Here is a 25,120-nt window from a genome sequence, read left to right as displayed (position 1 = left end):
CCTAAATTTTCTCTGCAGCAGTTTGTGGCCATTGCTCCTAGTCTTGTCCCCTACAGCCATAGAAAAGAGTCTTTCTCCGTCTTCTTTATAATCACCCTTCAGATATTTAAAGATCGTTATCAAATCCACCCTCTGTTTTCTCTTCTCCAAATTAAATAATCCTAATCCTTTCAGACTTTCCTCATAAATGTGTCTCTGCACATCTTTCTTTAAGTGTGGGGCCCAAAACTGGACACAGTACTCCAGGTGAGGCCTCGCCAGTGCCAAACAAGAGTGCTTGGAAAGTTGAATCATTACATTTCTTCCTTTCATTGTATTTACAGGTAATTTTGCTCTGTTGAGGACATCTTACTCTGTGGTTCTACATGTTAATACATGTAGAATGTTTTATTGTATATTTTGTTGCATACATGTTTTGTTGTATATTCCTGCTGCGGTTTGGATTTTGTTTTTTAAATAGTTACTACATCTCTATTTCACTTGCATTGACGTTTCTAGGACCCTTGTGTGAAGAAACCAACATATTTCACTGGATTACTATGAGACATACCATGTCATTTTTGTTCTCCATAAAAATGCTGAGTTTCTTCAAGAAAGACACAACCAGAATAAGCAGCTCAAAATTGTCTCGATCCAGTGCTTTCACTAGCATATGGACAATATTCTTGTTCCTCATCTTCAGCTCAGTGCGTGTGTCCTCAGCAAGGTTCAGCAGCAGATAGAGAGCAACTAACGCATCAACATAAAATTATATCAACAGGTTAAAGGCAGTGGAACTGCATCAATTCACAAGTACATTAATGGCTGAAAATAGGATTTGCAAAAAAAATTCTGAGCTGGCCCATCTGATAATTTTAACTAATAGGAAGAACTATAAAATAATAAAATAAAAAAGAGCAATTTTCCATTAAAAATAGGTGGTCAAAAACTACTTCTATAAAATTTACAACCACATTGATGTGATTTTTTTTTCAAATTCTAAAGGAACAATTTAGGGCAGGAGGGGAGGGAAGAACAATTACTCTGTAGTGATTGCACTGAAAACATTTCAGCATAGTGGTGAACTGATGCTAAAGTTGACTAGAGACTGATGTATATTAATTACACCTTATTGTTTGGGGGAGGAGCAGCAGGGGAAGAGGGTAAAAAGCCCCCCACCCAAAGAACAACATAAAAGGTGAGCTGAAGTTAAGGATCTAACTCTCTCCTGTTTTGTACCTTGTATGATCATCAGTTATGGGAATTAACTAGTTAATTAACTAGCTAAAAAGTTAAGGAAATGGCTAACTTTTAACTTTAACTAGTTAATTTTTTTAGGTGTCAACTTTTAACTTTAAAACTAGTTTTAAAAAAAGGTTAACTGTTTTTAAAGTTTAAGTTAAAAGTTTAAAAAACCTGAAATACAGCTTTCCCAGAGTTTTTCCTGACACAGCCACTCTCTAGGACTTACCTGAAATGATATTTCTTTATTGAAACTCTAGGACTTCTTGTTTGAGAGACAGAGAGTAGCATGCCTTCCTATGAGATATGGTCTCTTAAGAACTACAAGTCCCAGAGTTCCTTAATTCATGCTGCAGGGGTTTGGGTTGTAGCCCTGTTGGTCTAAGGACATAGGCAGACAAGGTTCCTTGGGTGAATTTGATATCTTTTATTAGACCAACCCAAATGGTTGGAGAATAGTTATTAAGCAAGCTTTCAGGTTCAAAAACCCTTCGTCAGGCTAAGGAAGCTTCAGCAGTTGGTCCATCCAGGAAGAACGCACACCAACTGCTGAAGCTTCCTTAGCCTGACGAAGGGTTTTTGAACCCGAAAGCTTGCTTAATAACTATTCTCCAACCATTTGGGTTGGTCTAATAAAAGATATCAAATTCACCCAAGGAACCTTGTCTGCCTTAATCCATGCTGGCATTTTCTGTGCATTTGCAGAAGTCAACAGGGCAGCAAGTTGGCTGCAGGACAGGGAACAAGCGTTCCCTCATCTGCCCATGTAGAGCAATTGTTCAGGAGTGAGGGCTTAGTTTTGCAAGACAGAGGAAGAAAATGGTCAGATGTAAATTTGGAAATGCAGCTTTTGCTGAAGTTCAATAAGCATGTTTAAATAGTTTCTGCTATGCAACTGAACATTTTTTTTCTCATTTAGACTGATTTTCTCATTTCAGTCTAATTTTGATTTTCAGACACCTTAATTCTTTCTAATTCAGATGTATTTCATACCCCTTTGATACCTTTTGAGCAATAAAAATTGTAACAACAGAGGTTTTCTGTGGAAACAGCTTTCATTTGTCACCTGGGTATGAATATCTCCTTTCTATTATTCTGGTATACCTGTATGATGCATTAACTTTTACAAAGTACTTCGCATGGAGAGGGTGAGAAGGATTTAACATTACATAGGTATTGGTAAATCGTTATTCTGAGAACTGTATGACAAGTATAACATTGTTTTCAGGTAAAGCAGGGTGAGTTCTAGGTAAATTAGTGTGCTTCTGTGGGTTTATGGAAAAGAAATCCACTCATTGCATTTGAAAATGAAAAATGATGCTAAGAGACAATTCACCGTGTTTCACGCATTTCTCATGAATCAACAACTTGAAACTAGTTACTCTCTTTTTAACTTACCTTTAAACTAGTTGAAAGTGGAAATACTTAACATTTACCTTAACTCAAGTTAGTTTTAAAGGCTGCTAACTTTTCACTTTAACTAGTTACATTTTTCATAAACTTTCCCCATGACTGATGATCATCCATACCTATGTCCAGTGGGTATAAAATGTTACCGTTCTGATCAGGCAGTACTTTCACATGCAATGCAAAATTTCTCCAGGTTTTACTACTATCAGTAGTAATGCATACTGAATGTTTTGGATTTTTCCTCTGGCAGTGTCCTTTTATTTTACTTTTCCTTTTAACCCCAACTATATTTTTGCAGAGTTGCACCTGCCAGAACTTGCCATGGTTGCTGGCTGCTGCATGGTATAACTCCTCAGCATGAGTCTTCCTGTTTTGACAGACACTTAGTATCCAAAGCAAGCTTTCCCTCTCAGTGCTGCAGGCCTGTTTTTTCAAACTGTATTAACAGTAAGTGTATTACAAAAGACATTAAATCACTTTTTAAAAAGTAAATTAAAATCAGTAGTCTTGGACTGACTTCCTTAGAAATGCAACTATTCACACACACGCAGTATACACAGTAAAATGCAGGCTCCTTCTGCTATCCTTAGCCTTGATTTAAAGGATTCACCCATGGTGGGGCTGGTGTGGGGAGGACAGGCAGTCTCCCTGGCTTATTCAATCCTGGGCCTCTATACTAAGAAAGTGAATAAAGCAGTCAATTAGCATGTCTAGTATTGATAGATTTCAGCTATCAATTGGCATCTCCACCAATTTCAGTGGAACTAACACACACACCAGATGATCTGGTTCTTGCAAAACACAAGCACCAATCAGTGGCAGGAACAGTGCCATCAGCAGTACATGCTCACCTGCAGGAGCATACATGTTGATGGATTTTCTTCAAGACTGACTAATCACTTCAAAAACAATCTTTACCACATTGCAAAATCTGAAGAATACAGATTAAGTCTACTGGGTTTTCTTTTTTTTCCCCCCAATTATTCATAAAAGTTCTTCCTATTAGTTAAAATTATCAGCAGAATCTAGCTCTAAATCTTACAACAAGTATTTAATACAATCCCCTTACCCACAGGTCAGGTACTCTCCTGCTTATTGTTCATCTTTTAGGAGATCTTACCTCGCAGTAACTGTTCCTGTTTGACAACCAGCCCCTGGTATTTTTTATAGGTTTTGTCATACTCCTTTTTCAGTGTTTGATTCTCAGGATCTTCATCAAGTAAATAGCTAGAGTTAAGGATGACTGTAATACAAAGGACACAGAGAAATCAATACTCTATATTTTGATCACTAGTGGGAAATTATACTGGTACTATCTGTATGATAACAAATGGTGAAGTTGTCCATGGAAGATGTGGGGGAACTGGGTCACTGGACAGATCACTGCATACGACCTACAAAAATACTCTATAGGCTGTTGCCTCATGCCTCTGAGCCAGTTAAGTCTCTAAGGGTATCTTTACAAGTGCTCCAGGGTGGCGGGGGAGAGGGAGGAACAGCATTTTAATTAGAGCGGGTCTCTGGAGCTGCTCTAATTAAAAACTCCCGCAGCGTCTTGTGTGTATTCAGTGTCCCGCGCTTCAAAATAGCTGTGGGCGTGCTTTAACTAAAATTCTTTTGATGAACTTTACTTAAAGTGCCCCCACTGCCATTTTGAAACACGGAGACACTGAATGCACATGACACCGAGGCTCCTGGAATGTTCCAATTAGAATGTATTCAAATGTGCCTGAGCAGGTGTTGGGCATGTGTATAGGTGCCCTAACGTGCCACTCTTCCCTACCTTCTATATTTCCCTTAGCATCTTCTCTCTGCTACTGACAGAGACAGGATACTAGGTTAAACAGAACTGTGGTCTCACCAGGTATGAAATTGCTTATCTTCTTAATAAAATGTGGCCCACACTCCAAAGACATTTACAAAGACCTGGTGAAAGGTATTCTATTAGTAATAAAATACATCCTGCAAGACATCACAAATAAAAATTAAACTTGAAACCATTCAACAAAGTATTTCCCTGCCCATTTCTCTCGCTTTTTGTTTTCACCTGTTTTCATCCTGTAAGTAAGATGTTACACACATTTTTACAATCTGTTGCATTGACATGAGTTGCTGCATATAGATCTCACTTCAACTAATAACAGTACTAAAGACCAGGCAAAAGCTGCAAAGTTTTCCAGATACACTAAAAGGATATCAGCTTTCTTCTTTTTGGCGAGTTCCTCCTGCCAGAGCTCATGTCTCTTCAGCTCATGATCTATTATGTTCATACACAGAGCTCCAATTTTGTAGTGCGTGATTAGCCCATGAAACTGAGAAAAACTAGACATAAAAATACATATACATGTAAGAACTGCACAGGAGAAAAAAAGATAAATAATAAAAAAGTGCTTTCAACTGAAACGTTAAGATCTTACAATGCTGTACAATATGAAATGTTTTTATTAGAGCTGGTCAAAAACAATTCAATGGAAATCTTTTGTCAGCAAATGCCATTTCACTGAAATTAAAATGTTTCATAGGAATCTGTTCCTGTTGAGTCAGAGAAGTCAACTTTAAGTAGAGACATTTCATTTTAACATGACCCTTCCACTTCAATTCATTTTGACAATTAATTATATTAATAGTCTAAGCAAAATGAATTAAAATGTATAAGAATATTTCATTTCAACACTACCTTGACAAAATGGTCTCAAATAGATTTTTTTCAGGATTTTCATTTCATAGGAAGTGTCAATTTTTTTTTTTGTTTCAGAACTGAAACAAAAATATTCTGCAAACTGTTGTAGCTTCCTCTCGAATGGAAAGTCCATTTTCTAACCAGCTCTAAATTGTCACATTATAAAATGGTTCAAAGACTCTACACAAATAAATCAGTCACCATCCACTTACCTAACATCTCCCCTTCCATCAGTAGTCTAGCTATGGTGATATTTTACTATTATCTACGCTAATAGATTACAATCAACTGCCTGTGTTTTGAATATTGTTTTCTTCAGTCAGCAAATGTACTTGGGAGATTATAAAGGAGTCAGCATAGTCCAATGGACAGAGTACAGAACTGCAACTCAAAAACAAGGGCTATTCCTGGCTCAGCTGAAAACTGTGTAACCGTGAGTTTACTATCAGTGCCTCAGTTTCCGCACCTCTATTGATGGTTTTCAGTAAAAGTGTTTCAATATATATTTCAGAAGAGCACTAGAACAGAAAATAGAAAATGCAAGGCAACTGGTAAGAGGAAGCTGCTCATTTGTGCACAATGACTTTCACTTACCTTGAAAAGCAGAAGAAAATATAAATTATGTTAGTAGCAAGTTCCACACTTTGTTTCCAGTCTTCTCTCAGCACTCTTGCCAATGCACCCAGTGCAGTTTCTAAAGTTAAACATGATTTAAATAAGGTTTATAACCAATTTCTCACTCTCTCTCTCTCTCACACCGGCTTAAACCATAAAGGGCTTAATGCACACCTTTCATTATACCCTGCCTATTTATTGTAATGGGATTTTTCAGAGCCCTCTGTCATACTAATATGTCACATTCTTCATAGAGTCTCTGTCTGTCTATGGTTTATGTTAAAATACTATAGTGTTTCATTTCAATTGGTTTTAAAAGTCACAAATCCAGAGAAGGGGTGAAAAAGGACAGTGGCTGACTCTGTCAAAGCTCTAAGGTAACTCTGACAAATTTACCACCTTTATGACTGTGTTCTCCCACTGTCTCCTAACCTCTCAGGGTCTCAGGCCTTGTGTCACACCACAATTTTCTACATGTTCAGTAACCTCAAACAATGTACATCACCCTATTTCAAGCCCTCTTCTTTTTCTCTTTGTTTTCCTTCCCTTCCCTCTCCTGATCAGAAGTCAACTGCCAAAAAGGCTTGCAGGTTATAAGAGGGTTTTTCACAAGTCATTTTTAATGAGAGAGAGTGCATGAAGAAGGAAACTGGATGCTGAAGAGAGGGCAAAAGGAATCTAGACTCCTTAGAGAATTTTCACCCATGCCCAAAGATTAATAAAGGCAATGAAAGCAGGGGAATATGTGAAAGCATTTATTATTTTGTCTAAATCAGTATACTACATGTCCTAGATGAAGTAAGAATAATAGAGTTTTTTTGAACCCTTGCAAATGTGTGTCCCTGAAGAGATGCATGGTAAACTCTGAGTATGCACAAGACAGGAACTTTGGGAAAGCATGGAGATTCTAGGGGGGTGGGGGGGCACTGAAAGGACAGGGGTCAGAACAAGGAGGCCTAAGAAAGATGGGCTGAGGACTAATTTTCACAGAGAAGTAGCAGACAGTGCATGTGCCATGGAAGTACATTTGAGAAACCAGAGCTGAAACCAGTGGGCAGCGCCTAAGACGACAGAGATTCAGCATGGGACCAGCACAGTGGGAAACATGCAGCAGCCTGGTAAGAATTCTTCACAGGAAGTTCTACCAGCTCTGTGACAGCTGGCTTTATCTTACTCCGAAACAAGCTAACATTACGCCCACACAGTATGCATGTTTCCCAAAGGAAGAAAGAACTGTACAGAGATGGAAAAGAACAATGCAACTTTGAGAAGATTTGGAAGTTACCATTGAGGAGCAATTCTTCCAGGTTATCAGGGTTCCGGGCCAGCTGTAGGATAAGGGCAGAGCCGCGCACCTTGTCAGGAATATCCTCGTACAACAACTCGATGTATTCATCCATGTCATTAATATTAGCTACTTCATCAATCTGAAAGCACAGGCATATTTGGACTTTAAACACACAGAAGGAACCACTTCAGCTTCATACTGAGTTGGGTTACTTTGCAGACAAAGCAGAAAAGACTTCATAACTATGCCTTAGGATGTAAAAAAACATGAACCGAATCATTGCAACTGCAGGCAGGAAAACAGAAAATTTAAATCACAAAAAATAAAAAGGTACTTAGAAGTGGTTTGGGGCTTCCAACCTCATACTCCAGACCCTTCTCCTATTTATACTGCATGATGCTACACTTACAGTCAGGCATACAACTTAAATACTTTAGCCTTCAAGGAGATGTTTAACACTCTATTGTTATAGAGTTTTTAAAACAAGCTCTTTGGTTAGAAAAAAGAAAAACAACAATTCTTCAATATCTCACTCATCTTATTGCATCCATTTTTATTTTCCTTTTAAAATAAAAATACTTCCATTAGGGAAACGTGTCTATACTTGAAATCTTTTAAATTCTACGCCCAATTCCTACCTCCATTCCTTCAAAGGGGGGTGGATCTTTTGGTTTATTGGATTTCTCTTTCTTTTCTGTAGTGAGAAAAGACATGGTTATAATTAACATTATAAATATTCATAGGCAATAGCATGCTCAATATTATTATAATTTGTACTATGGTAGCATCAAGGAGATTCTGTGATAGAATAGGTCTCCCAACCCAGAATAAACAGAGGTTTCTTGGCCCAAAGAGGTACAAGTCTAAACGTTCAAGCTTTGTTTTAGCTCAATTCTGTAGCCATGAAGAGGAAGAATGACAAAAAAAATTCTGCTATGACATTTTTATTTTCAAGGCCTGGACACCGGTGTAACTCACTAATATACTGGTGTAAAAAGGGAACAGACAAATTATAGATCTACATGAGTGTCACTTACCAGAATCCAGTGTAGAGGTACACAACGAAAAAATCAGGAGTAAAACTACACTGGTCTAAAGTTACATCATCATTGCAGGTGTCATGTGTCCACTTCTATCCCTGGGTAGCTATTGGTTCCACTCACAGTGGCAAGGTCCTAAACTGGCACCTACTCAGGAAGCAACCTCAGGAGATCTGGTCACCTGTCCATTCTAGACACTAATGAAACTTATACTGGTGTACAAAATTAATCTAAGTTACATTGGTGTTAAGGTGTTGCATATAACTTTTTCAAAACTAAAACTGTTAATGCATCTTTAGAAGTCTACTATTTTAACACAGGAGTCAGGAATTTGAGAGGCAAGTTCCACATATGCGTGCACTTTGGAATATAGTCTATACTACAATATCACAAGATCTTAGGTAGCCTCAGTGTGAAACAGGACTCAACCCCTTGTATAATGTTCACTTGTGAAGAAGGTCAGTAAGAGATGTGAGGGCCTTAAATTTTATGTAGGGGTAGGAAATGACTGCTTTAATTAGGTTATTTGGCTAATCAGGAATTTGTAAAATAAGCCTTGATTCACCAAGATACTGAAGTCCTTATAATTTCATTGAGGCTTAATACCCCTGCTTAAGTAAGTGGCTGAACTGAGCCCATAGCTATTACCTGTGGAGTATAACAGTAAAAGGGTAACAGTAAAAGGGAGACTTAGGACTGTCATGCAGTAAGAGGGATGTCAGTCCCAGTTTTTCAGTCACAGACCAGAAACACCGGTTATTAATATAATAATCAGAACTTCTGATTTCCTGTGGGGAAAGCCTTGAGTTTAACACTTTGTTCTCATCAAGCTCAGGGTATAAAAGCTGAATACCCATTTCAATGGACTGACCCAATTGCATCCAAACATGTCACATGCTGGTTCAAAACAGACATCCTTGGGACAAAGAAAGCACTTTTTAAATACCATCTTTTGCTTGAAATTCTACTACAGTAGGAAACACCTATAGGAAAGTTCTGAAAACTACAAAAAAAGCAATGCAATAAATACGACCTGAAAAGGGTATATAATATTGGACTTCTTACTGTTTTGGCTTTCTTTAAAATAAAAGATCCTGAATGGTCAGTTTTCTTGTTTCAAGGAGTTGATCTTTTATTTCTACTTCAGAAATATCTGTAATTTTGAGTGGTTGTTCTCGTTGGAGCACTATGTCAGAAGACCCAGAGAAAAGGACTGGGCATTCTCTCAACAGTTAGTTGAAAAGATGAAGCATTGGATATTTATCAAAGAAAACTTTTCTTCTTGTTTGCTAGACATATGAGTTACATAGGGCTTGACACCAGAAAGAAAGAAAAAACCATTTTGAAATCATCTGAATAGAAATTAATTCCTCTCTGTCAGATCTCACCTCATTTGCATGTCTGAATTACAAAAATACTACATCTCCACCCACAGATCTGGAAGTAACAGGGAGGCAAAAGCTAAATTTCTAATACACAGAACAAGCAGAAAGATGCAATTTCATTTCAGACCTGCCTTACACTTCGTAGGAAAAAATGCAAGTAAATTGGCACAAGCTCAGTACTTGTATTTTTCCAGAAAGAACTATGCAAAGCACTACAGAAAGCATCTACTTTAGAATACAGAAGAAAATACAGTTAAATAAAACCTTAACAGTGTATCTATACAATTCAGAGAGGAATTGTTCAGGTTACAGGCATTTATACTTCCTCCCCCAAATCATGGGTTTGTTAGCATAAAGGTTTTCAAAAGGCTAAACACAGTGGTCCTCAATCTTCACGGGCCTGCAAGCAACGATAACAAGCCAATAACAGACTGCAGGCAGTGACAATCTTTTCTCTCCCTGTCAACTTCTGTTCTAACCTTGCAATTTTCTGAGGCTGCAAACAACCTCAGAGGGTCGTCTCACTGGCAACATGATGCTTGTGAACCCAGTGTTAGAGGCCACCACCTTAGCAGTTTTAAAAGAGAACCTGGACTTGCCTGGAAGCTGACCCAGGAATTTTTTCTTTGCTCAAGTCTTACTGAGCACCCAAACTGAAAAGGCTAATTAATATTACCACATTTCCATGTGGCACATGGCTGAATAGTGTTAAATAGAATGTTAAGCAGAGTCTTAAATAAAGCTAATGTGAAATAATACCTCTCTTTTAGTAGATGGATTAAGGGTTCTCAGTATTACAAAGAACTCTTAGCGCTGCAATATAACACGTACAGAACTACTGCTTTCACATGTCTTATCTGAAACAATCTATCCTATCAACCAGCTATAAGGGAAAAGAGAAGATATTAGAGTCTAATGGACAGAATTCCTTTAAGGTCACCTGTCTGGCACCATCTGAAACAGTTATTGCAGAATTTAGAACAGAAGATTTTAATTGAAAGAGACAAAGCAAAAGAGAAGCACCAACATTAAGTTTGACTAATGAAAAGAAAAATGTACTTGGATCATCAAAATGGCTGCTCTTTTCCCACAAGTTTCTGTCAATTTTTTCATGTATATTATAAACACCCCTCCCTACTCCTGTCCTCTTCACCCTTCAAATTTCCCCATAGCAAGCAAAGGAGTTTCTAAACTAGAAAACCCAAAATACAAAACATCACCAGTGTCACTATACACTAGCTCCACATTTTACCCTAATCCTTGTACCACTTACCTTTCCCTGATGAGGCATCTCTGCGGTTCTGCAGATAGTACAGCAGTTGTTCTACCTCGGCTAGTCTGGAGGGGTGAATGAGCTTACATTCCTCAACCACCTTACGAGCCAGGGAGGCAATGTCTGTGTTTGCATTGAGACTCTTCAGCCGAATGCTGTAAAACAGTTCAAACAGAAAAATCTTACACCAGCTGGGGAGAAAACCAACTTCAACCACTCAATTTAAACTCGTATGCTCGTTAATTTTTCAAAGCAAAAATAATCCAGAGACCTCTGATATCTGGACTGAAGTTTGCAACAACCAAAGTCAAAAAATGGTGGCACTCAGAGCTCCAGAATGACAAGAAAATGCCTGTCAAATTGATTTAATAAGGTAGGGGTATTTATCAGCTGACCAAGACACAGTCTTTGCAATATGGCTATATAAGCAAATGCCTGTTATCCAACTTAGGCATAGTAGTTATCACAAGTGATCTGGAGATGGCATTCATAATGGCTATTAATAATGCGACACTCCCGAAGTACAACACAGAAAAAGGTACCCCTATGAATAAAATTTCCAGTGTGCATCAGCTGTGCCTCAAGGTGTCCTCACATTGTATTTGCCCACTTTAAAGAGATTTTTTTTTCTCCTTATGAGCCATGCAAAATTATAGACCTTATGAGTAACAGACAGTGAGCAAAGGAGATATCTGCAGACAGATGAGAAGGTAGAATGGAAGGAACTCCAAGTCTCAGATGGCAATAAAGTCAGGTCATTGTAAACCAAAGGCACATGTTTAATGTACTCAAAAATTCTGCAATAATACTTATCTTATATAAGGGAAATGTTTTTTCCTGATCCTTATTCTCAACACAACACTCAGCCATTCCTGCTCTTCATCCCTCTCAACATCCACAAAACCCTTCGCCATTGGGGGTCAGGTTTTTTGCCCTCTTCCCCTCCCCACCCCAACTTCTTCACCCTGCAGTTCCTTCCTCCTCTCCTTATTCTCAGACCCTGCTCTTCCTGAGCACAGGAAGTAAGGAACAAATTTGAGAATAGTGATTTTACAAACCTGTAATAATCTGCATATGGTATCTGCAGACTTAGTTCACCCAGAATTAATGCACATTATACCTTTTCCAAAACTGCTGCAAGTTTTAGCACAGGTACTCTATAAATATACTTTTAAGTAGCACTTTTGTACCCACCTATATATAGTACAATATTTTAAAAATATATTACGTTCTGAGGGCCAAATCAGCCAATCAGGTCCAGATTCAATTGGGCAAAGCCCAATAGTCAAGTTCCAAATTTGACTGAGCGTTCAAGCCTGTGTGGCTCTACTGTTGGGCAAGTATCTTCCCTTCCAAACTCAGCAGGGATCCTGGTTTTCTCCATTCAAAATCACAAATTCTCTGATAAAACATATATTAGCAAATTCTCTGATAAAAAACCCCAGAATCAACAATTAAAATGAAATGTCACTATATAGAGGTATCAATTGAACACGTTTTATTAATTATATTTGCAATTTTAAAGCAATTTGGAAGCCTACCAGTGCCTCAATCACTATAATAAAATAAATTCTAAATACCTATAAATTTTGGCATTTGATTTTGGGATTTTTATCATGGAAAAATCAGAGATCCCCCTGTCCCCTTCGTTCACAGGACGCAGGCCCAGGCCCCTCACTCCTAAGCCACAGCCCCCAGCCCACCAGTGCCCCTCACTCCCCACCCACAGCCCTCCCCCCCCCCCCCCAAGGTACCCCTCATTCCCCATGCACAGCCCCTCCGCCCTGCTGGTGCCCCTCGCCCCTGCCCCCCCGCCCCCTATGCCTCAGCTCTGCTAGAGGGGATCCCCAGCTGTCAGGGCTACAGAGCCAGGGACCTGGGTCTGCAGCCCCCTGCCCCACCGCAGCATCGCCTAAGCTGCTGCCCATGGGAGGCAGTAGCTGCTGCAGCACAGCAGAGCGCACAGCCCGGCTGCCCCTCCCCTGTGGGTGGCACAGCCAGAGCCAAGTCTGTGGCAGCAGGGACAGGCTGCGCACTGCGGGCTTGGGCTCCCTGCTCTGCTGCCTTGCCCCTGGGGTCTCCACAGCCCAGCCGGTGGGACCCAGTGTGGCAGGACTGAGTGAAGAAGCTCCTTGCTGCCGCTGCGAGCCCCACATTGCCTTGATGAGGTGCTCCCTACCCATCTGGCAGCAGTGAGGGGCACAACTCCATGCCACTGCTCCTGGGCATGCAGGGAGTGCTTCACCAGGCTGTCGTGAGGCTCGCAGAAGTGGCAAGAAGCTTCCCTGCCTGGCCCCACTCTGCCCTGCAACATCAGGTCCCACCTGCTGGGTCGCAGAGGCCCCCAGGGGAGGGCAGCAGGGCAGGGAGCCCAAGCCTGCAGTGGGAAACTAGGCCCTGACAATCTACACCCCAGGGTACTCAAGGAGCTGGCAAGCATCATAGCTCAGCCCCTGGCATGGATCTTTGAGAACTCCTGGCGCTCTGGTGAAGTGCCCGAAGACTGGAAAAAGGCCAACGTGGTGCCTATCTTCAAGAAAGTGGATCCGGCAAACTACAGGCCCATCAGCCTGACCTCTATCCCGGGAAAGGTCTTAGAAAAGATTATCAAAGAGGTCATTCTTAACAGACTGGCCAAAGGCAACATCCTGAGGGATAGCCAGCTTGGGTTTGTTGCAGGTAGACAATAAAAAAGGTTATAATCAGCATTTTTGGCACCAGGGGAGGGGGTCAGAGCTTGCTTCAGCCTCTCCAAGTGATGGCCTGGTATTGCAGTACCTTGCATAATGAGCCATGTGTTTTATCATCAGGCTCACTTTTGGCTGCATTTAAATCAACTTCATAGCTAGTTTCCATTCCTGAGCACATGCTGCTTTTGGCAGCAGTTTAATGATAGATTATGTACTTAATGAGGATTCCTTGTGTGCAAATTTAAAACAAGGGACATTCCCACTGCCCCAGCTGATTAGACAGAGAAAAACTCATTTTGTATTCAAGTAAATATGGTAAGTATTAATATTACTATGCACATAGTAGGGTGGCTGTGCCTTAAGTAAATGATCCTTCGCACAAAGGGAGACAATCCCGACGCGTGGAAAAAGAGGGAAAGGGGCCAGGAGGCTTCCTTGGCTGACCAGAGAAATCCAGGGCAGCCCACGGGCCAAAAGGGGGGCACATAAAAAGTGGAAGCAGGGAGAGATCACCAAAGAGGAGTATACCTCCTCTGCTTGCGCTTGTAGGGAGGCAGTTAGACGGGCCAAAGTCACCGTAGAGCTGAGGATGGCATCCCAAGTAAAGGACAACAAGAAATTGTTTTTTAGAGATATAGGGAGTAAAAGGAAGGCCCAGGGAGGAATAGGACCCCTACTAAATGGACAGAAGCAATTGGTGACGGACAGGGGGGACAAGGCTGAACTCCTCAACGAGTTCTTTGCCTCAGTGTTCCTAAGTGAGGGGCAGGACAAGGCTCTCATTGGGATTGTAGAGAGGCAGCAGCATGGCGCCAGACTACCATGCGTAGACCCTGAGATGGTGCAGAGTCACTTGGAAGAACTGGATGCCTTTAAGTCAGCAGGCCCGGATGAGCTCCATCCGAGGATACTGAAGGCACTGGCCGATGTCATTGCACAGCCACTGGCGGGAATATTTGAACGCTCGTGGCACACGGGCCAAGTCCCGGAGGACTGGAAAAGGGCCAATGTGGTCCCCATTTTTAAGAAGGGGAGGAAGGAAGACCCGGGAAACTATAGGCCAGTCAGTCTCACCTCCATCCTTGGCAAAGTCTTGGAAAAAATTATCAAGGCTCACATTTGCGAGAGCCCAGCAGGACAAATTATGCTGAGGGGAAACCAGCACGGGTTCATAGCAGGCAGATCATGCCTGACTAATCTAGTCTCTTTTTATGACCAGGTTACGAAACGCCTGGACACAGGAGTAGGAGTAGATGTCGTATACTTAGACTTCAGGAAGGCCTTCATTACGATATCCCACCCCATACTGGTGAACATGTTAAGAGGTTGTGACTTGGATGACTACACAGTCCAGTGGGTGGCGAATTGGCTAGAGGGTCGCACCCAGAGAGTCATGGTGGATGGGTTGGTTTCGACCTGGAAGGGTGTGGGCAGTGGGGTCCCGTAGGGCTCGGTCCTTGGACCGATACTCTTTAATGTCTTCATCAGCGACTTAGACAAGGGAGTGAAGTGTACTCTGTCCAAGTTTGCGGATGACACAAAGCTATGGGGAGAAGTGGACACGCCGGAGGGCAGGGAACAGCTGCAAGCAGACCTGGATAGGTTGGACAAGTGGGCAGAAAACAACAGGATGCAGTTCAACAAGGAGAAATGCAAAGTGCTGCACCTAGGGAGGAAAAATGTCCAGCACACCTACAGCCTAGGGAATAACCTGCTGGGTGGCACGGAAGTGGAAAGGGATCTTGGAGTCCTAGTAAACTCCAAGATGAACATGAGTCGGCAGTGTGACGAAGCCATCAGAAAAGCTAATGGCACTTTATCGTGCATCAGCAGATGCATGACGAATAGATCCAAAGAGGTGATACTTCCCCTCTATCGGGCACTGGTCAGACCGCAGTTGGAGTACTGCGTGCAATTCTGGGCACCGCATTTCAAGAGGGATGCAGATAACCTGGAGAGGGTCCAGAGAAGGGCCACTCGTATGGTTAAGGGCTTGCAGACCAAGCCCTACAAGGAGAGACTAGAGAACCTGGACCTTTTCAGCCTCCGCAAGAGAAGGTTGAGAGGCGACCTTGTGGCTGCCTATAAGTTCATCACGGGGGCACAGAAGGGAATTGGTGAGGTTTTATTCACCAAGGCACCCCCAGGGGTTACAAGAAATAATGGCCACAAGCTAGCAGACAGCATATTTAGACTGGACATTAGGAAGAACTTCTTCACAGTTCGAGTGGCCAAGGTCTGGAACGGGCTCCCAAGGGAGGTGGTACTCTCCCCTACCCTGGGCGTCTTCAAGAGGAGGTTGGATATGCACCTAGCTGGGGTCATCTAGACCCGGCACTCTTTCCTGCCTATGCAGGGGGTTGGACTTGATGATCTATTGAGGTCCCTTCCAACCCTAACATCTATGAATCTACAGATTACTTCTAGAATTCCAAACACTTCCTTAAGGTGGTGTTAAGTCTGATAAAGTACCAGTAACACAAAAGAAACAACAGGATATTATAATTCAAGACTCCGGAATTAGAAGTCCTCAGATTTTTGTCTTCCAAAAATAATTAAAAAAATGTACTTGAAACTTACATTTTCTGACACTCCTTGCGTTCCCCCAGCATGGGGTCCCCCATCTCACCAAGAATAGTTGCTTCCACTTCATAATGAACGACAAGGGCCTTTTCAGATGGATGTACATCTATGTTACCTCCTTTGACCTTCCTGAAGGGCAGAAAAAACAAACACATTGAAGGTTAAAGCAAAAGCCTAAGAGACATACAAGTGTATAAGTCACTATGAAACACTGATCCTACCGTGCACTAATGCAGCCTGGGTCTTTTTTTTTCCATTTGCACTTTCCTCCATCTTATCTGCAGAGAATCTTAGCACAAATGGCACCTTTGTGTTTATAATACCTAGTATGTGCAAATGTACCAAATCGACTGTGAGGTCCCAGTCATAGGTGTTAGAGGCTAGGAAGGTGGATCTATCTTTGTTTTACAGGTCTATCTGCCTACAGAATGCCTCCACTAAAGACACAGCATGCTAGGGGAGACCTCTGAACAAAAGAGAGATATGCCCCCAAAGAAGTCAGCAGATCAGAGAATGAGTTCAAGATCCTAAGTAACTCTGTGTTTGAAAGACTTGTTTCTAGATCCCCAGCTTTACCAGAGATTGAACAACCTGAATTTACTCATATGTATCTCAAGGTAGCCTTAGGGAAGAAGCCTGTTTTGACTTACTAGCCCTCCTTACCTCAAATTACATTTCTTCAGCAATAGACTAACTAGCTCCAATTCTCACCAAGCCACCAGACCTTGTTACAGATCTAGATGCTAGCTGTGCCCCCTCATAAAACACAGATCAGGAAATCACTGGACAAAACAACACGAATTATAACATCCAAGGCCCATTCAGCTGCTCCTCTACAGGGAGGACGGAAATGGATTTTTCTCTGTGGCTACACAGAGGGGACATAAGACGAAACAAGGAGAAATAGCCTGAAGCTCCAGCAGAGAAAATTTAGGCTGGAAATTAAGAGGAACTTTCTGACTATGAGGGAGACCAAACATTGGGAAAGGATACTAAGAGAAGTTGTGGGATCTCCATCCTGGGGAGTTTTCAGAAGAGGTTAGATAGAAGACACGTGGCTGGAGTGGTTTAGTCAGGGATGATCCTGCCTTGAGCAGAGGATTGGACTATATGACCCTGTGAGGTTCCTTCCCACCTTCCTTCAGTGGACATGTACATCTGTGCAATCCTGGGACAAAAGGCGCGCTCTCAGAACAAATGCATCCTTTGTTCATAGCTGAAAGTGCCACCCTGCCTGGCCTTCTGCTTGACTTGAGACTAATCCAGCTACCTACCTTTTTGTACGTATCCGCAGGCACTTCCCAGATATCCTGTTAGTAGGACTGGCCACATCTTAGGAATTAAAAACTTCACACAATTCTACAAACTAGAATAAGAGAATGAAGAACTTCAAGATGATCCTGTAAGAATTCACTAATCTCTCTTGTTAGGGCAGCATTTCTCAAACCATAAATCATGACCCAAAAGTGAGTCGCAAGAATCTATGAAAGGATCATGAACAAACTTTAAAAGTGGATTTTCCTTTAAGGAAAAAAAATGTGGGAAACAGTGACTTCTTTCTTGCAGGCTGCCAGAGTTCCAGCCTGCAAGGGGCTTTTTGCCCCTCCCCCCCCCCCCCCCCCCCCCCCCCCCGCCCCACACACTGCGGGGGCAGGGGCCAGGAGTGAAGGGCACGAGGTCAGGACTGGCCATTGATGTTTACAAATGGGTCCTTGTACAAAAAAAGTTGAAAACCACTGCGTTAGACCACAGATCTCTGTAGTACAAATGAAAAAAAATTGGTAAAAAAACCCTGGAAAATAGAGTCTAAAATTTCCGTATTTTATGCTGGGATTATTTTCAAAGTTTTTTAGTTAGCTTTGTCATTTTTTTCAAAATTCACCACTACCACCAATAAATGGAAACTGGGAACATGTTTCACTAGTCACAAACCTGTTTCGTTGTATTTAGCAACATTAGGAGTGTGCAAAAAGGGCCATATTCAATTCGGATTTGGGCCGAATTGGGGATAGTGATTTGATTTGTTGATTCAGGTTGCTGTCCCAATTCAACTCGGACAAATCCAAATCTGAAGATTTGATCGTGATTCGGTGAATCAGCGATTCGGCCATAGACACAGCTTTAAATGTTTTTTCTACATGCCTTGAGGTACCAGGCACGGTTCATGGATGCTGCAATGGTGGGGTGGACGGAGCATCTTACAGGAGCATGGGGGGGGGCGGCTAGTACTTCCGGAAGCAGACCCAGAAGTGGACCGGAAGTACTGCCTCCAGAAGTACTTCTGGTCCACTTCTGGGTCTGCTGCCAAGAGTACGCTCACATTCCTCCCCCCCCAGCTCAATGACTGGCCATAGGGGGACCCCAGGTTTCCCCCCCCAGACCCAGGAGGGGTCAGTCACTGAGGAGGGGGGGGGTCACCCGCATGCTCCCTGATGGACCCAGAGTGCTTCTGGTCTACTTCCAGGTCTGTTGCTGAACACGCTGGGGACACCAGCCCCTGTGGAATGCTCCATCCGCCCCAGCATCTCAGCACTCAAGCCACCTGGTACCTTGAGGTATGTAGAAAAAACTTTTAAAGCTGTGTCTATGTCCAAATCATCAAACTTCTCCTAATCTTTCTGAATTGATTTGGAGGGTTCCAATTCGATTTGGAGAGATTAAGGGGTCTTCTGATTTGATTAGGATTCAGGCCGAATCTCCGCCAAATTGAATCAGCCTACCAAAGCTTCGCACAGCCCTAAGCAACGTGTAGCAAGAGATTACAGTTGTACTTGGATCCTATGCCTAGCCTGGGGACTAAAAAAAGGCTAGGTACTTACACAAACAAAACTCATCAACTACAGAAACAGCTTGTGCTAAGATTTTCAAACCCCCTTAAGGCTGGTTACCCTGTTCCTCATAATCTTCAGGCCTCTAAAAACCTGGAAATTGACAGGACCTAGTCATTCAGGGCTGATTTAGGTGACAACATTGACCATCCCTAATCAGTTTCACCTATCATTCAACTAAACAGACTACAATTACTTCACAGAGTAGATATTAGAGCCAAAGAATTTCTAGAAGCATACGTCAATTATCACTTAACCAATATGCAGATAATTAATATTTGTTATATGTAAGCACACTTAAATTAGGACTGGGATTGTGTTATACAATCAAGAAAATAATACACTGATAAGTGGAGTACAGCATACTTCAGAAAAGCACTGGATTTGATATTACAACAGGCTAAACGCACCTGGCTCCTGTTGCACGCTGTGAGAACTGAGGGTGCTCAGCACTTTACAGTTTTAGGGCTAATATGTAAGGGAGTTTGGGAGAGGAAGAGCAATTTATGGAACCTGATGGACTATTTTGCTCAAGAGTCCGTGTTGGGAGGATGGGAAAATTTGTAGAAAGGCCTAGACCAACTTTCTACAACTCTGACATAGAACATTAAACAATTTTCCATGCCCTACCTATATATACATGCAATGGCATCTTATGGCTTTGTTTCCATTCTTATATTTATTCACATTTCATACCAAATCAGTCAAGACTGTTCACCTGAAACTGAGCAGTACTGAAAGCCACTAACAACAGAGAGAGCTGCAAGTGCTAGCAAATCTGAATTTAGCCTTTGATTCTTGCTTCTAAGACATGTATTATCAGTAGCATAACTAAGGATAGGCACATAGGGCATCAGCCCAATGCCAATTGAGAGGGGGCATCAAAATGGTGGCAGTCGCCACTATGGTAACAACAGCCTGTACCATAGCAGAACCCCATGCGTCTTAAGACTTTCCAACACTCAGTATCCTGCCTCTGGCACTCAGCGTTCCTCTCCTCCCCCCCCCCCCCCCGCCCCCCAATTCTCTGCCATTTAAGCAGTGTAAACATTCCAATTGATGCCCATGTCTACTTTAATTATTTTCTTTTGGTCCATTTATTATAAAGGGTGATTCACTCTTTTCTGGGCAGACGATCACAGAATCATAAAAATAAGGGTTAGAAGTGACCTCACATCATCTAGTCCAACCACCTGCTCAAAGCAGGACCATCCCCAACTATATCATCCCAGCCAAGGCTTTGCTTAGCTGGGTCTTAAACTTCCAAGGATGGAGATTCTACAACCTCTCTGGGTAACTTGCTCCAGACAGTTTTTCCTAATATCTAAACTAAACTTCCCTTGCTGCAACTGGAGAACATTGCTTCTTGTTCTGTCATCTGCCACCACTGAGAACAGTCTAGCTTCATCCTCTTTGGAACCACCATTCAGATAGCTGAAGGCTGCTTTTAAATCACCTCTCGGTCTTCTCTTCTCCCGACTAAATAAATCCAGTTCCCTCCGCCTCTCCTCATAAGTCATGTCCCCCAGCCCCCAACCATTTTTGTTGCCCTCTACTGGACTCTCTCCAATTTGTCTGTCTACACCCATTCTATAGTAGTGGCCCCAAAACTAGACACAGCATTCCATATGTGGCCTCACCAGCACTGAACAGAGGGGAAGAATCACTTCCCTTGATCTACTGGCAACGCTTCTACTAATGCAGCACAGTATGCCATTAGCCTTCTTCGCAACAAGCTGAATGTAAGCCAACAGCGTGCCCTTATTGTCCACTGTAATGCCCAGGTCCTTTTCTGCAAAGCTGCTGTTTAGCCAGTTGGTCCCCAGCCAGTGCATGGGACTGTTCCATCCTAAGTGTAGGAATTTTCACTTCTCCTTATTGAACCTCATGAGATTTCTTATGTTCCAATCCTCCAGTTTGTCAAGATCTCTCTGAAACCTAGCCCTACTCTCAAGGGCATCTACTACATCCCCAGCTTGGTGTCATTTGCAAACTTGCTGAAGGTATCCTCCATCCCATCTTCCAGGTCAGTCACTGATGAAAACACTGAACAAAACTGGCCCCAGGAGCAACCCCTGGGGCACTCCACTTGATATTGGCTGCCAGCTAGACATCGAGCCATTGATTACTATCCTCTGAGCCAGACAATACAGCCAGTTTTCTTTCCACCTTACAGTCCATCCATCCAACCCATATTTCCTTAGCTTGCTAGCGAGAACGTTATGGGAGACCATATCAAAAGCCTTGCTAAAGTCAAAGTATATCATGTCTACCGCTCTTTTCTCACATCCACAGAGCCAGTCATCTCATCATAGAAGGCAATCAGGTTGGTCAGGCATGACTTCCCTTGCTGAATCCATGCTGCCTGTCGTTCTCCTCCTCTAAGTGCTTAGAATGATTCTTTGAGGGTCTGCTCCATGATTTTTCCAGAGGCTGAGGTGAGGCTGACTGGTCTGTAGTTTCCTGGATCCTCCTTCTTCCCTTTCTTAAAGACAGGCATTAGATCTGCCCTCTTCCAATCATCCAGGACCTCTCCCAATTGTCACAAGTTTTCAAAGATAATAGCCAGCTGATCTGTAATCACATTAGCCAACTCCCTCAGCACCCTTGGGTACATTGCGTCCGGCCCAAATTATTTCTACAGGCCCAGCTTTTCTAAATAGTCCCTAACCTGTTCTTTTGCCACAGCTGGCTGCTCACCTCCTCCCCAAACTGTAGTCTGGGAGCTGATCTTGCCTTTAAAGACCAAGGTAAAAAAGGCATTGAGTACTTCAGCCTTTTCCCCATCATGTGTCACTAGGTTGCCTCCTCCATTCAGTAAGGGACCCACACTTTCCCTGATCTTCATCTTGCTGCTGAAGTTCTCCCAAGGCTATCCAGCTTCCCCAGGACTGAGTGACACACTTGCAGGAAAATTGGAACAGTACGCATAGCCCCTCACTGTAGTAACCACAACCCAACTGGTCATAAACAAAAACTGACCAGCAATGTAAAGGAGGGGCCTTCTCTGCAGGGATGGCAACAGCTGTATGTTACCAGGGTTCTGAATTCATAGTTTTGTCATCAACCCACATCAGGTGACTTACTTATTCTCTTCTGTGCCTCTATGTCCCCATTCTATAAGTGGGGCAAATAAAACTTAGCTGCGTCCCAAGTGGGGTTGGAGGACACTGAGAACCTCCAACAGAAGAAGCTATAGAACCACAAAATAACGCTGCATGAAAAAGATTGCGAGCCGCAGATCAGTTCACAGCAGGCCTAGATCTATACCATGACCATCTCCTTTCCTAACGGATGAACCCTGCCTAGCGAGGGATAAAGCCCACACCAAACAGAGGAAAATTTTATTCTCTCTAATCTAAGACTTATTAAGCATTTGTGTCAAGTCTCAGCAACCTTTCTGATCCTTCTGCAGTCTGATGATGTTCTTTTCCAAGTTGTCTCTCCCATCAGTCTCCTTTAAGACGGTTTTGACCATTGTCAGCATGGTGTATGGGCAATCCAGCAAGGTTGCCAGCCCTAAAGCTTTCAGATATTTCTTTTCATAGAGCAGTGTTTCCCAACCAGTGCACCGTGGCACAAAAGTGTACCATCAGAAACGAACAGACATTCTGCGGAACTTTGTCATGGCAATGAGCTACAATAGGTATGAGGATGGGGAATGCCTTAATAGGTAAATGCCATGGAAAGTGTTTATTAATGTAAGCGTGGCTTGGGCTGGAAAAGGTTCGGAAACACTGTCATAGAGCAAGTAGGAGTACTCTTGGTAGTTCTTCTGTAGAGCAACTTCTTCCACCACTAGGAATTCTTTGGGGCAGATAGGATAGTCTGCACCTGGCTCTGCAATGTGTTTTTGTGTGGAGTCTCCACAAGGTGGAGGGGTTCATCCAAAGGGAACAGTTCCCAGAATCAAGACCCTAAAGAGAGATAATTAAAAGATACCAGTTCTGTCACTGTCTTCCATTTATCTCAGGATTAATCTCATGGGAGAAACTACCCAGCACTACTTCTCTTTGACATCCTATGCTGAGTCAACACCTGTTCTTCAGGGACAGGATAGGAAGTATTTACAAATGTACAGAAGGAGAAATCTGCCAGTGTGAGTTGCTCTGCACAGAGATCTAGCACTTCCTCAAAGATTTTTCCCTTCTCAGGAATGTGTGCTATGCATCCCATGAGCCCTGCCCCCAAACAGGATAGAGTGGGCAAGCTTGACTGGAGGCATTATTGCTGTGGAGATGCTATATTTTCTTCCTTATCCCCCTCCCATGGACTGATGTAATGGGTCACAAAACCTGCTCTAGTTATTGGACTGTTACAGGCTCTAATGGCTGGGACAACCATTTTCTTCCCTCGCCCATGCATAGTGCCAATGCTATCCCAGCTAGGAGGGCAAGGTCCTGTTTAAAGAATTTGCTCTTTCACCAGTTCACATCTCAGCTCCTGCCTCGAAAAACTTTTTTCTTTTTAAAGCGACTCAAAATTGACAGCTGTACAGGGCTACAGATGCACTCAGCATTATCACCGTCCACTACAACAATATCTTATTTGGGCCTCCAGTGCCACAAAGGAAATTATTAACTGAAGCAAAGGGAAATACACCCAGGAAAGAATTCCTCTTGCAGATTAAGTTTCGCAGCCAGCCGCCCACTTTAAAAATCATCCAGATGTGGATCGCTGCTCAGGCCTGCAGGACAAACGCCATGCTGGGTGGTCAGCACACGCCCACATCGCTCTGTGCTTTGTTCACCTGCTTTGTTATGGAAGTGACATGAATCTCGCTCCCGTGCAACCTTTCTCTTCTGAACCTCCCTGCCGGGACAGAAGAGCTCTGGCGCACACCAAACTCAGGGACTGGCGCACATTGAATTAAATCCATTAGTGGAGGGAGGTGGGGGGGCTGTATTCACTGAATCAGCACAAAGCACACACGGGCAAGAACGCCATCCTCTACAACAGCAACAACCTGCGTCACCAGCTGAATCATGGGGGAGCCGGGGATGCGCTGGGCATCCCCTGCGCCCGCCCCCACTCACCTGTCTGGGACTAAGGACACAAGGGGCTGCCAGAGGGGATGCAAGAGCGCGGGGTGGGGAGTGGAAGAGAGGAGCGGGATACCTGCCCCCCGGCCTCCACCCTCCCACACACGTAGAAAAATACCCCCAGCCCCCACCCCAAATCCTTATACATGGGGGGCAAGGGAAGCCCGTGAAAGCGCAGGGCAGGACCCGGCCTGGATGCGAGGGGAGTCAGCCCTGCCGCGACCCCCACCCACCCCATCCCCGCCGCGTCACCTCTTGAGGTATCGGGCGTCCTCCCCCTGCATGGTGCGGCCGGCCGGCCGGCGGGGCGGAGGCCCGGGCGAGCAGCAGGGCGCTGTCCGCGCCGGCGGTTACCAGGGTGAGGCAGCGCCGGCTCCGCCCACACGCCGCGACCGGCAATGCGCAAGCGCCGCGCGTGCGCAGAGAGGCCCGCTCGGGACCGATTTGGCGAGGCAGTCGCACGAGATTGGGCACGGAGGGAGGTGCCACGCAGCGCCCCCTGGAGGCGCGGCGGGGGAAGCTCCCGGGCCTGCGATGACCCGCTAGGCTGGAAGGGAATCGCCAAGCTCGGGCTTTCAGGGGCGGAGTCAGCCCTCGGCAGGGCTGTGGCCTCCGCTGTAGTGCAGGGCTGCTGTTGGTAGCCTCATGGGCTGGGTCCGGACAGTGTCTGCCCACCCTCAGGGTCTCCCACCCATGCAGCTCCAAGCACACCTTTGTGGTACCCCAGGAGCAGCTAGAGGGGAGGTCTGAGGCTTGCAGGGGTGCCTTGTTCAAGTTACAGCAAGGGAGGTTTAAGTTGGATATTAGGAAAACTTCTCTCACCAGGAGGGTGGTGAAGCACTGGAACAGGTTACCCAGAGAGGTGGTGCAATCTCCAGCCTTGGAGGTTTTTAAGGCCTGCCTAGACAGGCAGGGATGATTTAGTTGAGGATGGTCCTGCTTTGAGCAGGGGGTTGGATTAGATCAGTGATTCTCAACCTTTTTTGTACCAGGACCCATTTGTAAACATTGATGGCCAGTCCTGACGCAGTGCCCCTCACTCTAGACCCGCTGCCCTCTACCCCC

General features: G+C 43.7%; 1 protein-coding gene across 1 annotated transcript in view; it reads right to left on the bottom strand.

The window, feature by feature from the left end:
* Window positions 1-24,437, bottom strand: part of KIFAP3 (kinesin associated protein 3) — a 107,602-nt gene extending 83,165 nt beyond the window's left edge. The window contains exons 1-9 of the mRNA XM_006276127.3: window positions 24,308-24,437; window positions 16,183-16,314; window positions 10,913-11,067; window positions 7,853-7,908; window positions 7,212-7,353; window positions 5,906-6,005; window positions 4,829-4,953; window positions 3,752-3,850; window positions 551-729 (exon numbers count right to left, since the gene is read on the bottom strand). Coding sequence (XP_006276189.1) covers window positions 551-729; window positions 3,752-3,850; window positions 4,829-4,953; window positions 5,906-6,005; window positions 7,212-7,353; window positions 7,853-7,908; window positions 10,913-11,067; window positions 16,183-16,314; window positions 24,308-24,339 — 1,020 coding nt within the window. The 5' untranslated portion in view covers window positions 24,340-24,437. The remainder of the gene's footprint in view (window positions 1-550; window positions 730-3,751; window positions 3,851-4,828; window positions 4,954-5,905; window positions 6,006-7,211; window positions 7,354-7,852; window positions 7,909-10,912; window positions 11,068-16,182; window positions 16,315-24,307) is intronic.
* Between the last annotated feature and the right edge of the window lie 683 nt (window positions 24,438-25,120).

Source organism: Alligator mississippiensis, chromosome 5 (assembly GCF_030867095.1).
Source record: "Alligator mississippiensis isolate rAllMis1 chromosome 5, rAllMis1, whole genome shotgun sequence".
Taxonomy (NCBI): domain Eukaryota; kingdom Metazoa; phylum Chordata; order Crocodylia; family Alligatoridae; genus Alligator; species Alligator mississippiensis.
Note: the sequence above shows the minus strand (reverse complement) of the source record. Positions and strands in the feature narration are given on the sequence as shown.